Source organism: Siniperca chuatsi, linkage group LG8, assembly GCF_020085105.1.
Source record: "Siniperca chuatsi isolate FFG_IHB_CAS linkage group LG8, ASM2008510v1, whole genome shotgun sequence".
Classification (NCBI taxonomy): Eukaryota; Metazoa; Chordata; class Actinopteri; order Centrarchiformes; family Sinipercidae; genus Siniperca; species Siniperca chuatsi.
Genome location: NC_058049.1, coordinates 6712238 through 6725028, shown reverse-complemented (window position 1 = coordinate 6725028; position 12791 = coordinate 6712238). Strand labels below are relative to the sequence as shown.

Below are 12791 nucleotides of genomic sequence, written 5' to 3'. Positions count from 1 at the left end.
CCTTGAATTTTGTTACTTTACTAACTGTTTAGAGCCAGTGGTAGAAATATGCTCTCTAGATTTCTATCTTCATTAACTCCTGTCCATCACATGTTGTTTGTGTTCTTCCAGTCCCAGTCATACTGAGTGAGTATCTTCTCTCTACATGATGCTGCTTCTCCTAGCACAGTCACATCTTTTCCAATGCTGTCAGCCTCTATGCCAGACTTACAGACATTAATCAGTTGCTGTACTGTAGTTTGTACACGTAACATATACTCTGTTAATCTGCATTCATGCTTGTGAACGCTAAATGAGTAAAGCTAACAGCATTGCACTGACTGCTGACCTTTAAATTTTCTGTGGGCATATGGGTGTTGATTTTTCTAATGGAGATTTTGGGTCATATGATCTGTGGGGTTGTATTTCTCTACTAATAAATGATGGGACATTAGATTTGCAGGTGACATCCCAAAGATGCCGGTTTGTTTTTCACCAAGGGAATGCTGGGAAGCTCGAATGGCTCTTGATAAATTTTGAAAAATAAACTGTTCAAAAAAAAGAAAAAAATCATTGGTGTTACTTACATAATGAGATTCAGACAGCTCATATCTCACAGTAAAAACAATGCAAAGTAAGCATTTATCCTCATTATGGGTTCTGATATCATCCCCAGATATGTCGGATCAGGTATTACGAGTCTTCAAGGCAGACCAGCAGTCTCGATACATCATGATTGGGAAGGACACAACGGCCAAGGAGGTGGTGGCCCAGGCTATCAGGGAGTTTGCCTTGACTGCAGCAGCAGAGGCTTATTCGCTGTGTGAAGTATCCGTCACACCAGAGGGCGTCATCAAACAGAGGCGGTTACCAGACCAGCTTTCTAAACTAGCCGACAGGATTCAACTGAGTGGCAGGTAATGACATCTTTAGCTGGATGTGCTAAGAGCCACTTTTTTGTTGTTGCGAGGATTATTGTTTTCCCTCCTTTCCTTATTCTTCCTTTTTAATGAATGTTGATGATTTAACATAATTGTGTTGCCATTTTGGCCAGGACTCTTATAAAACAGATTTTTAACCTCAAGAGACCATCCTGGTTAAATTAGGGTTGCAATTAACCTCAGTTTAGTTTATAAAATGTCAGAAACAGCAATCAAGAACACAAGGTGACAGCTTTAAATTGCTTGTTTTGCCCGGCCAACACTCAAAAACCAAAATGTATTCAGTTTAGAATGATATCAAATAGAGAAAATCAGTAAATCATCTCATTAGAAAAGCTGAAACGCTGAAAAGCAAGCGTTTACCATTGTTGCTTGATTTAAGCAATTAATCCGTTATTGAAATAATTAACTTTCAACCCAAAAAACAACAAGTAAAACAAACCACACACTCTCCTCTATCATCAGATACTACCTAAAGAGCAACATGGAGACAGAGACATTATGTTCAGATGAGGACGCTCAGGACCTCTTGCGAGAAGGCCAGATCTCTTTGTTGCAGCTCAGTACAGTGGAGGTTGCCACTCAGCTCTCCATGCGGGCCTTTGAACTTTTCTGTGCCATCGAGCCCACTGAATACATCGATGACCTGTTCAAGCTGCGCTCCAAGACGGGCTCAGCCAGCCTGAAGCGCTTCGAGGAGGCCATCAACCACGAGACCTTCTGGGTGGCCACAGAGGTGACGCGGGAGCCCAATCAGCTCAAACGCATGAAGACCGTCAAGCACTTCATCAAGATTGCCCTGCACTGCCGCGAGTGCAAGAACTTCAACTCCATGTTCGCCATCATCAGGTGAGATGACGTGTAATCAGGTATTTGGTGTTTTATATTTAGTTTTGAAGTGAGACCAAGTCCCTTAGGTGTTTTTAGCATTGTTAACTGTTATATGAGCAAACTAATAAAAAAAAACAATAAACTAAGCCAGATTGGCACTACTCTCCCTTGTCCATGCTTAATATGTTCTCCCCGACAGTGGTCTGAACTTGGCTCCGGTCTCCAGACTGAGGGGAACATGGGAGAAGCTACCTAGCAAGTACGAGAAGCTGTTCAGTGACCTGCAGGACCTCTTCGACCCCTCAAGAAATATGGCAAAATACAGGAATGTCCTCAACAATCAGAACCTCCAGCCACCAATCATCCCCCTGTTCCCCGTCATCAAGAAGGACCTCACCTTCCTACATGAAGGTAGATTAGATGAAATTCATGTAATAATAATAATAATAATAATAATAATAATAATGGTAGTATTTTGTAAAGCTTACGGAAAGTTAACCAGTGACTGAAAATCTATTTAATAGTTTTCATAGCCGTATGTTAAATTATAAATGTCAACCTGTAACCTTTTATATCAGAATATTTTACCCAAAAATCATTGACAAAGACCCTACATAATGCCTAAAAAATGCAAATACTTCACTCTCTTTGTGACAATCTTAAGTGAATGTGCTGTGAAAGAAGTATCTAAAAACTAAATATGTTCTCTCAGCTTTCTTGTCCACTTCAACTTATAACTTAGTATAATAAATGTATCTATAATTTAATATATGTGATTTAAAGGTAGCCAAACCTCACCACTATTTGGAGGCTGTGATGGCAGATACGGCCACTACGCTAACATTAAGCTAGGCTAGTTACTTAGTAAGACTAGTTTACTTCGTGTTACCTTGAAAAAAAAAACGATTTAGCTACTGCTTTTCTTTTGTAAAACAAAGTAAGTACACTATGTTAAGATGTCAGACCATAAAAATTATTTGTTCTGTTATAGGAAACAGTTAGGAAAAAGTTGGTTAATGTAGATTTTAGATTTTACCAGCAAGCTGTAGCATTAACAGTTTTCTTGTGTTGACATTAGCTGTCTAGTTAACTAGCTTTTGTAGTTACTGCAAACCATACATGCGGTTTCATTCAAATTTCTTTGCTATAATAATTTTTATATGGTATAACAAACAAAATGTCGGATTATGGTCCTCACTTAATTTCAACCTGATTTGTAGTTGTGGCTTTGTAGGGCAGTATTAAGTGTTTATTCCTGCAGTCCTCCTGATCGGTATTAGTTTTGTCAGCTGTGCAATGTGTGAGTAATTGGTATTCACTTCCTTTCTTTCCCTATTTCTCAGGCAATGACTCTAAAGTGGATGGCCTGGTGAACTTTGAGAAGCTGAGGATGATTGCCAAAGAAATTCGCCATGTTGGTCGCATGGCCTCCGTCAACATGGACCCGGCCCTCATGTTCCGGACCAGGTAAGACACCTTTCAAAAACGAAGCCAGATTTTAGATTAATAAGGATCCTTCACCCTCTCTGTAAAACCAGTCAGCACTCCACTGACTAACCCAGCTCTGTGGGGTTAGCCTGTTCACATAGATTCAGTAAAGATTTCTGCATCACGCTTTTCTTTCAAGCAGCTGTTCCCTTTGGCAACTGTTTCCTCTGGCAACTGTTTCCCTATACACATTGTTGGCATAAGATGTGCACAGTGCTCTTGTGAAAGTGTGTCTTTGTCTAATGATGTCACTTCCAAGTGGTGTTACCATTTGATTTCCTCTCCTCTGACTTTCACGTGGGTCTTTGGTGAAATTGTTTCTCTTTGGTGATCTTGGTGGTCTTTCCTGTCCTAAGCTTTGTCTCTTTCTCTCTCTACTTGTGTCCACCCTTTGCCTCCATGCTTCTCTGTTCATGGCACCCACCCTCTAGGAAGAAGAAATGGAGAAGTTTAGGGTAAGTTTGGTGACCCTACAACCTTTTGCCCTCCCTGCACCACAGCCCTTTTTTCTGCTAATTTGCGTGCTTCTTTTCTTCTTTTCTGAAACCTTGTTTCCATTAACCAGTTTGAGTTGAATCCTCCCACTAACACTGCCTGACCCTAACCGAAGGGCAATGAATGAAACAAAGGTCACTTATGCTAACATTAGGTTACACTGGACTTTTACATTCTGTAAACTTAACATGAAAAAATAGCTGTTGTGCTTACAACATAAATTAGACACAGGTGATTGGAAAATCTAAGAAAACTTATAGGCCTACATATATCCTGAACATACAACAAATTAATGTCATTGATGTTGGATTCCAGCCTTACATTAACAAATGTGACCTTTTTATATGGTGTTTTAAGTATGATGTTAACAATGCTAACAATATGCATGCAGCTTCAGTTTCAGAATTTTACCTGTCTTTGAGGTTTTAACTGTATATCAAACCTCCAAACAGCCAGAGATTCTGGATATAAAGTTGTTTTTTTCATGCTTTACATTCTTGTGGTCAAATAGGACATCATTGTGCATACAGCATTTACTGGGACATTTAATGGGAAACATATGGAAGCACATTGCATTCACTAAAGAAAAAAAGGAAATGTTTTCTGGTAATTGTGACTTCTGTATCTCAGAATTATGATTTAGCATCTTGTAATTATGAGAAAACCGGTTTGGAATTACAAGATCTGTGTCTCGTAATTGTGAGAGTTTTCTTGTAATTATCTCGGAAATATGAGGTGCAAAGCTATAATAACAAGATACGAAAGTAGTAATTCCCAGAAAATTAAGATTTTTTTCTTTGAATAAAATGTACATCCATATATACATAACAGAGAGTGTATATTTTGATAGTCAGTGTCTTCCAGAAGCAGTTTTTTTAAACTATCCATATTTGAAACACCTTGTGGAAATGAAAGCCAATAAATATCTATCCACTGATAGGAACTGACTTCTCATTGACCAACACTTTGAGCCCATTGTTTTGTGTGCTATTTGACTGAGACCACGTGCAAGTAAAGCTTTTACTACTACTACTACTACTACCACCATCAGCTCTGACTCAATCCACAGAAATGTAAACTATGCCCATGCTACACTAGCAGAATCCCCCCTTTCAACTCCCCTGTTGTTTGACTTTAGCCATCACCCCCTTCTGTCTGGAATGTCTGGAATGTTTTGGAGTTGAGAGAAATACCTAAAGCTGCTCTCTGCATGTCCGAGTTTAAATACCATGCTCCCTGTGTAGCCCAGTAGTGTCACCTGTACAATTATACTTAAATATAGGCTTATTTGCACACTAAAGCAATATGTTAATAAGTCCTTCTCTATTCTGTTTTTGTTTGTCTTTGTCTGCGTTCGTGCCTGCAAATCTGTGTTCCTCTCTGTGTTTATGTGCATGTTTCTGTGTGGGTGAATGTGTGCGACCAGGTCCCTAAGCCAGGGTAGTGCCAATGCTGCAGTGCTTGACGTCACCCAGACAGGCGGGCACAAGAAGCGGGTGCGACGCAGCTCCTTCCTGAACGCCAAAAAGCTTTACGAGGACGCCCAGATGGCCAGGAAGGTCAAACAGTACTTGTCCAACCTCAGCCTGGAAACGAACGAGGAGAGTCTGCAGACACTCTCGCTGCAGTGTGAACCCTCCATCAGTACATGTGAGTTTGTGACACAACTTATTTCACACACAAATACACAAGAAGATTGTAGGCATTCTTAATAAATCTAATAGAAAATATAAATATAATGTATAAGATAAACCCATATTGTCTCCCTGCAGAGCAATCCTTTCAAGAATATATTTAGAATTAAATGCTGAGTTCTTGATTTTAAGTACATATTTCTCTTGAGACACACGCATGTTCCCAGGATTCATAGCAGTGACAATCAGGGTGGGACCACTGGAGTAACAAGACACTCAGTCTTCCTTAAGCACTCATTGGCAGAGAAAAAAATTAATGAACCAGTTCTAGGCCAGTTTCTCATTGTTAATGCCAGCTTCACTTGCTGCATTGACAGACAGAAGAAGAGTATACGTGGTCAAAGAGACTCTCAGGCCAGCAAAGGCACAGTTTTGATATAGTAGTTCTACTATTCATCACCAGTTGTTTTCTTAAACTACACAGAAAATGCCTTCCTTCTGATAAGTCCTTTTACATACACATTTCAGTTTAAAGCCTAAAATCTAAATCTAACAATCTTTCTCACACTACTCAGTGCCCAAGAATGCTGGTGGGAAACGACCAGACACCTCCCCAGGCATGTCCAGAGCTGCCAACCAACAGAGGGGCCAGTTGGCCAAAGGAAACCAGGCCCTACAGGTCCCCGCCGTGGCCCTTTACCCATCCAGAAAGAAAGTACCAGTCAAGGATCTGCCGCCTTTTGGTAAGTAAAGATCAAGCTCTATGAATTTGGAATAATGAGATGTGTAAGTTTGAATATATACCTCCAACCAGTACATTTAGGAACCCAAATAAATTATCAGTTTTCTTGTATTTGAAAAGTTATGTTTCAGAACGAGAACTATTTTTTCATCATTGAAAGGTATTTGTATTCAGAAATGTGTATAAATCTATTTAGTAAAGCACAATTGATGTGAAAATGCTGTGTAGAGTATCATTTAAAGTCATAAACCTAAATTGATTGAACAAAATGAGTGGTTCTTGTAGTGGAATATGTCCAACAATCCTTATCAGCAACTGAACTGTACAGTCCACTAGAGTTACTGCTCTACTTATATTTTATTGTTAGGGACATGTCACATCATATTTAAGCTAAAATCTCTGTGATTCAAATCTACTGTTACCCTAATAATAGTGGTTACAATTGTCCCTACATAAAGATATACATATTCTTTTGTTGATAATATTGTAAAAACAGTGTTGTTATGGATTGAGTGAAAATATGCCTTTATAAATCTCCTGTTCACTTCTACATGCCACCATTACTTTGTTTTCCCTTCCTCATCCTGTTATTTGTAGACAATAGCAGTGCCAGCCTTTCCCAGCTTCTTTATGACAGTGCTGCCACCTAGAGGCTGTCTGACAACAAGCAAATACAAAAACAATCCCAGACAATGCAGTTTAGCATCCCAGCACCTTCAGGGAATGGCAGTGTTCCTCATGCTAATTCCGCTCATCTTCTTGCAAATGTCCGCAGGCACCAGTTCCCCTCAGTCTCTGAAGAAGATCCTGTCTCTGTCAGAGGAGGGGAACGAAAGGCACCGGAGGCAGCCAGAGGACACTGTGTCCAACGCCTCCTCCCACCTCTCCTCCCCTCCCACCTCCCCCCAAAGCTCACCCAAGAAGGGTAAGCCAATAATCCTCCCTCCTCCCTCCTTCCAACACCACTCTCCAGGCTATTTCCCTCTGTCATGACATGCCACAAATGCCACCTGGTGGCTGTCAGCATGCATTGCATTACGTTTCAGCTATGTTGTTGGGTGCTAGTATTCTTCCTCCAAAATAAGACTCACCTTGTGTCCACCTTATTACAAACCTTGCAGGTGAAAGACATACGTTTCTGAAAGGAAATTCTGAATTCTTAGTTTACAGAGGTCAACATGCACTAATTAAGAGTAGTTAGCAGTCCTGTGCCCAGTGGTCCTGTGGTCCTTGCCACAGAACAGACAATAATTGAAGCCACACCAAGGCCAATAAATTCCCAGCTTCAGTCTATAAAGTGTTGTTTATCGTCATTTTTATGTCATTTATCCTGTGACGTGTTTGCCTTGATCACAGGGCTGGGGACTCTAGAAGGCCACAGAGTCAGAAATATGTGTTCCCCTTTGAAACCACTGCAGCCACAGATAAACTGGTACTGGTCTGGTGGTGAGCAGAATTTCATAGGCCTGAGAACCATGGCACTAACTAGTTTGGAGTCAGGTGCATTAAATGTAGTTTAAGACTAATCTAAGCCGTGTTTTAAGTTGTTGTAACGCTAATAATTCTTAATTTTAGGATTTTGGCATCATGTTTATTGCTGAGCAGTCCTTGCTGTAATGCTTTTACCCTGCATTTCCCAGAAATCACTGGTGTTTTCATATATTTTTTGTAGACATTGGTTCATAGAATTTTCATAGAAATTTTTGGTAGATCCAGTGATCCTATTTTTTTTTTTTTCGTTGTTCAGCCACTGTCATGTCTGTCAGTGGTTTTACTTAGCTTGGTTTAACAGCTCTTCTTCTATGTTTTCTTGACACACTGCTGTTGCAACTGCTAGAAACAAAAAACAACTTGTTAGAGTTAACTTTATTGTCATTAAATTAAATGCACATTGTTAGAAACTTGTCTTGAGCTCATGGTACAGGACAGACAGGGCAACGTTAAACGCAGCACACTAACAATAAAACCATCATATAAAAATAGCATTAAAATACACAAAGTACCATAAATACAAAAGCTAAAAACAACATACTTTAAAGTGTGAAAGGTCTGCAGTTCAGAAGTCAGATAACTTAAACATATTAAAATACCATAAATAATTACAATCCATAATTTTAACATTGTTCTCTGCTACAAAAACAGTAAAATGGCTTTATTTGATCCAAAAAGGTTAGTGTGGCAAACATCACAAAAGGTTGTTTTCATGCAACATGCAACTGGTTCTGTCAATGGAAGCTGCTTGACTCAGTGGTTTGACTGTAGACCACAGGACTCTGGGTCTGAATACTCGCTTTATAGAGAGACCTCTGTTGTCTTTGCAGTTCCTGAGCTGGTGCTTAAATTAACTTAGACACTGTTTTTGTCCTGTGAGTTCATGTGTCTCCCCTTCTGCCTGAGCTTAATTGTTATGTCACCTAGTAGTGGCTAATCCTGATCAGTCTGCACTTCCTCTGACTCATGTTTGCTCCACATCTTTATAGTTAAAGCTTCCTAAAAAAATAATTTAAACATTCCCTCCTTTCTTCAGATAAAAGGTATAGACAGGATTGAAGGTTATTGAGGGGATTTATGCTGTTAGTGGCTGGGAAATATGACCGCCAGGCTATTCAACTCTATAGCTGAGCTACAGCAAATGCCACAATGACAGTCGCCTTTAACTAGAAAATATGTACTTATATGTGTCAGCAGTCAGCACCAGTGATTTCTCTATACTTTCCCAGATTGTTGTGCAATTCCCAGTCCCTTCACGCTTATTATCTAAACTTTTCCACACTCTTCAGCGCTGCATTGAAACCCTGAATGACGTAGTAAACTGCTGTTTCAGTAAGAATCTAATGCACTCATCCCTAAAGAGCTGGTTGGCTTACTTGGAAATGGCACTCTACAATTATCCCTGCAGTCTGTGTATGATGCCTTGTTTAAAAAGACTGACTGAGATAGGATATGTGAATTAATGATGATTTATGATGAGAGTCGAAAAAAGTTGACCCACCATACGTTATTTTTATGTTTGGGGCATTGTGTTAGAACTTGGCCGAGACCCACACAGCATGTAGGGGGCCATGTTAGGGATTTATAATCCTTTTTCTTTTTAGGGACGAGCTTTTATGTAACACTGTCACAGGACTTGAAGGATTTGAATTTAATCTTAATCTACTTGACTGAGGTACTCATGTTAAATTGAACATTTTTTACATTACATTTTTTCTCTATAGATGAACATTTCTAAAGAATCAGAATTCAAATTGCTCTGTCATTTATTTTATTCAGCGTCCGCACATTATTGTACACTCCACCCCCTCTTCCTCTCTCCTCCAGGTTACAGCAGGATGGGAGACGCCTATTCGGACTCTGGTCACAGTGAGATCTCCTCTCGCTCCAGCCTCGTCAGTAACTCCTCTTTCGACATGGCCCAGGAGGAGAGGAGACTCCGTCACTCTGGAGGAGTCGGGGAATCACACATCGGGGGGCCGCGGCTGGAACGAAGGGCCACCACCGACCCCGACCAGTACAGCCTCGGGTAGGAACACTACACCATTTGAGTAGTTTACTTTGAGGTGAAGTTGTTTTTTTATGATTTGTTTGTGATTTATCTGACCTTCAAACTTGAGTAATTTTATTTATTTTTATCATATCAAAGGTCATATTCATCGATGCAGGACTGTCGGGGCATTTACACTGGCTGCCCTACAGTGCTCTCCTCACCCAGTTCAGAAGAGCTGACTCAGGATCAGGGTGATCGTGTTTCCCTCGATGCTGCAGACAGTGGCCGTGGCTCCTGGACTTCCTGCTCCTCTGGTTCCCATGACAACATCCAGACCATGCAGCAGGGGCGTAGCTGGGAGACTCTGGCCTTTGGTGGAGGCGGAGGCATTGGAGGGCTCCCTCCTGGCGGACCCGAGGCCTTATTAGGGGGTCCTGCTGCTCTGTGGGCAGCCCAGGCCAGGGGGAGCTGGGCTTCCGCCAGCTCCTCCTCATCCTCAGCTGCGTACTGGGGAGAGGACTCTGAGGGAGATACCGGCACCATTAAGAGGAGAGGAGGGAAGGATGTCAATGCCGACCCAGAAACAAGTAGCATCACATCCACCGGGTCAGAGGAGGCCAAGCAGCTAAGCCGACCCTCCCCATCACCCATCACCACTGGGGGTAAAGGCCTCATTTGTGAGTGACTGCACTTCACAGTCCCATTGCTTTAATTGTTGATTGGTTAAGTTTTTATAGGAAACTTATTTAGTTATGCTTGTTTAGGCTGAATTTTTTTAATCACAAGTGATAAAAAGACAGGCTGAAGTCCAGCAGCAAAAACTTGTTGGATAGTATTCTAAAAGTTTTCCCAAGTACCTTCATCATCTTCATCTGCATCTTCCTTTCTTTTGTGTCCCTTCAGCACGGAAAGAAAGCCGCTACCGTGAGCCTCCCCCGACTCCCCCCGGCTACACTGCCCTGACCATCTCAGACCTCGCTGAAGGGCAGCACCCGGCCCCGTCTGTTCCTACGTCCACGGTGACCCACACAGGCCGCCGGCCACCAGACTACACCACGGCTCTGCAGCGCTCGCGCATGGTTACCCAGTCGCCTGACTCCCACCAGGCCCACCAGGGAGCCAAACAGCGGGCGGGCGGCCTCCACCGCACACGCTCACCAGCTGAGGAGCAAGAGGCTGAGGAGGAAGAGGAGGGTGAGTCCTTGTCTTCCAAACTAATCGCTCTGAGGAAGCCAAAGCCAGTGGCTCAGCATACACCTGAGACTCCCAGACCATGAGAGTGTGTGTACGGGGGTTAACAGGCAGGGCCCCTCTCCCCAAGGCAGGTAAAAACTAATTTATCAGGTTGCCCCCCACTCCACTCCAATGAACCTGCATGTGAACAGGAACACACACTTGGAGACTGACCATTCCTTCCCACAGCACCAGTAGGATCGGTCCCACTCCAAATTCCAATTCCCTATCAGTGTTCGTACTCAAAAACTGAAATTCGGACATTTAGTATTTATGATATGGGAATTGTTCATCTGGAGTGGGACCCTCACCTTTTAACCCACAAAATGTCATCATGCATGAGTCATACTGGTTGGACTCTCTGCCACCGCACATTCTGCTCTTCTCTCTCACTGCCTCACACACTGTGCTGAATAGCATCCATCAGCAGGCACAGTGCTGTTAGAATCCTCTCACCCATGCAATCAAACTCAATGCCTGAAAACATGCACCTCCATTCTCCTGCACCAGCACGCACCTGACTCGCCTACAGTGACTCTGGATGAATTGTGTATTATTGTAGCAGCACTTTTTATACACGCAGTTGTCCAGTGTTTTTAGAAGGTTTTTCAAATTCTAATCAAGTCTGATATTCAAGTTTGAAAATTAGTTATTGGTTTCCACATTAATAAACACTCCTGTAAATGTGCCAGAGTTAGACAAAAGGCTATTTTTAATCTGTTGTCCTTTGACAGATGTTACATAGTAAAAATAACACATAAAAATTATACATTAATTATTATTGAAATTGGATATAAGCATACAGAGAAATAAAAAAATATTACCAGCAATTTTCCAAAGCATGAGTTTTTTAGAATATTTTTCCACCTACCAGGCAGCCATTGTTTTGTGTAAATTTCAGTACAAGATGAAAATCAAATCAGACTTGAAATTTGCTTCACATTTTGTCACATTGTTTGTAAAAAGACACATCCTATGTGAACATGGATTTTGTAAAAATGTTAACAAAAGTTTGGCTATTTCTTACATTAAAAACGTTGCTGTTGCATAGCCGACAGATACACTGCTATATCTGGTGTGCCACCGTCCACTGGTCATGTGAGTGGAGCTTCTCACTTGCGCCTCACACGCCTTGTTTCTCCACTCTATCTTACTGCGATGGAGATTTCTTTGCCTGACAAATGTGCATCTCTGAAGTGTTAAATTCACTTGTGAATTAATATGAATGCCTATATTCATCGACAATTGAATGTAATAATACTCAATGATGCATTTGACTTTGTCTTAGCACGAACAGCAAAACAATTTTTTCTTATTTGTGAGAAAGTAGCGAGAGAGAGTGAGAAGGTGAAAGAGAAGGAATAAAGAGAGAGGAGGATGGAGGGAAGAACAGAGAACAGACAAAGAAACTGAAAGTTTTCCTGCTGCTAATATACAAGCAATAGAGATACAGGGCAACATGGGATAGTGCAGTAATTAAACAAAGTAAAGTACAGCCACAAAACATCTGTCACCCAGTGTAAATGAGCTACGAATGTGTACTCAATATGTTTGTAAAACAAAAAATGTTGGCAAATCAACTCAAAACTATATTGCAAATTTGGCTGCTAAAGAATAGATGCTCCAGTGCACCTGGAGGTCTAGGTGGTTCCGCAGTTGAAACGCAACACATCCGCATCTAGTGGAAATCCAGTATATGTTTGATGATGGTGCATCTTTGTCTAAAACAAGTTCAAAACAGCCCCTGCTCACAGCTCCATTACCATGTGTCAATAACACACCTTAGAAAATAATAAAATGACAAAATGTCCTTTATCAATGTCAAGTTTCAAGTCACTGCAAGTTGATTTTAATATCATACTGACATGAATGGAAGACAGAATCAATCTGAAAAATGGTGGCATGCTCTGGGAAAATGTTTGGCAGTAAGAAGTATATTAATGGTTTGTGACCTATAAGGCGGC

General features: G+C 41.2%; 1 protein-coding gene across 15 annotated transcripts in view; it reads left to right on the top strand.

The window, feature by feature from the left end:
- rapgef2b (Rap guanine nucleotide exchange factor 2b) overlaps positions 1-12791 on the top strand; it is a 112630-nt gene that overhangs the window by 96755 nt on the left and 3084 nt on the right. For 7 of the 15 annotated variants that reach the window (XM_044206141.1, XM_044206135.1, XM_044206140.1 and 4 more), the window contains 12 exons: positions 112-126; positions 656-896; positions 1386-1769; positions 1951-2162; positions 3095-3218; positions 3671-3694; positions 5161-5384; positions 5944-6111; positions 6886-7035; positions 9429-9630; positions 9751-10271; positions 10498-10919. In XM_044206141.1, the coding sequence (XP_044062076.1) occupies positions 112-126; positions 656-896; positions 1386-1769; positions 1951-2162; positions 3095-3218; positions 3671-3694; positions 5161-5384; positions 5944-6111; positions 6886-7035; positions 9429-9630; positions 9751-10271; positions 10498-10871 (2639 nt within the window). In that variant the 3' untranslated portion in view covers positions 10872-10919. The remainder of the gene's footprint in view (positions 1-111; positions 127-655; positions 897-1385; positions 1770-1950; positions 2163-3094; positions 3219-3670; positions 3695-5160; positions 5385-5943; positions 6112-6885; positions 7036-9428; positions 9631-9750; positions 10272-10497; positions 10920-12791) is intronic. The other 8 variants (XM_044206133.1, XM_044206137.1, XM_044206144.1 and 5 more) reach the window with 6 other exon arrangements.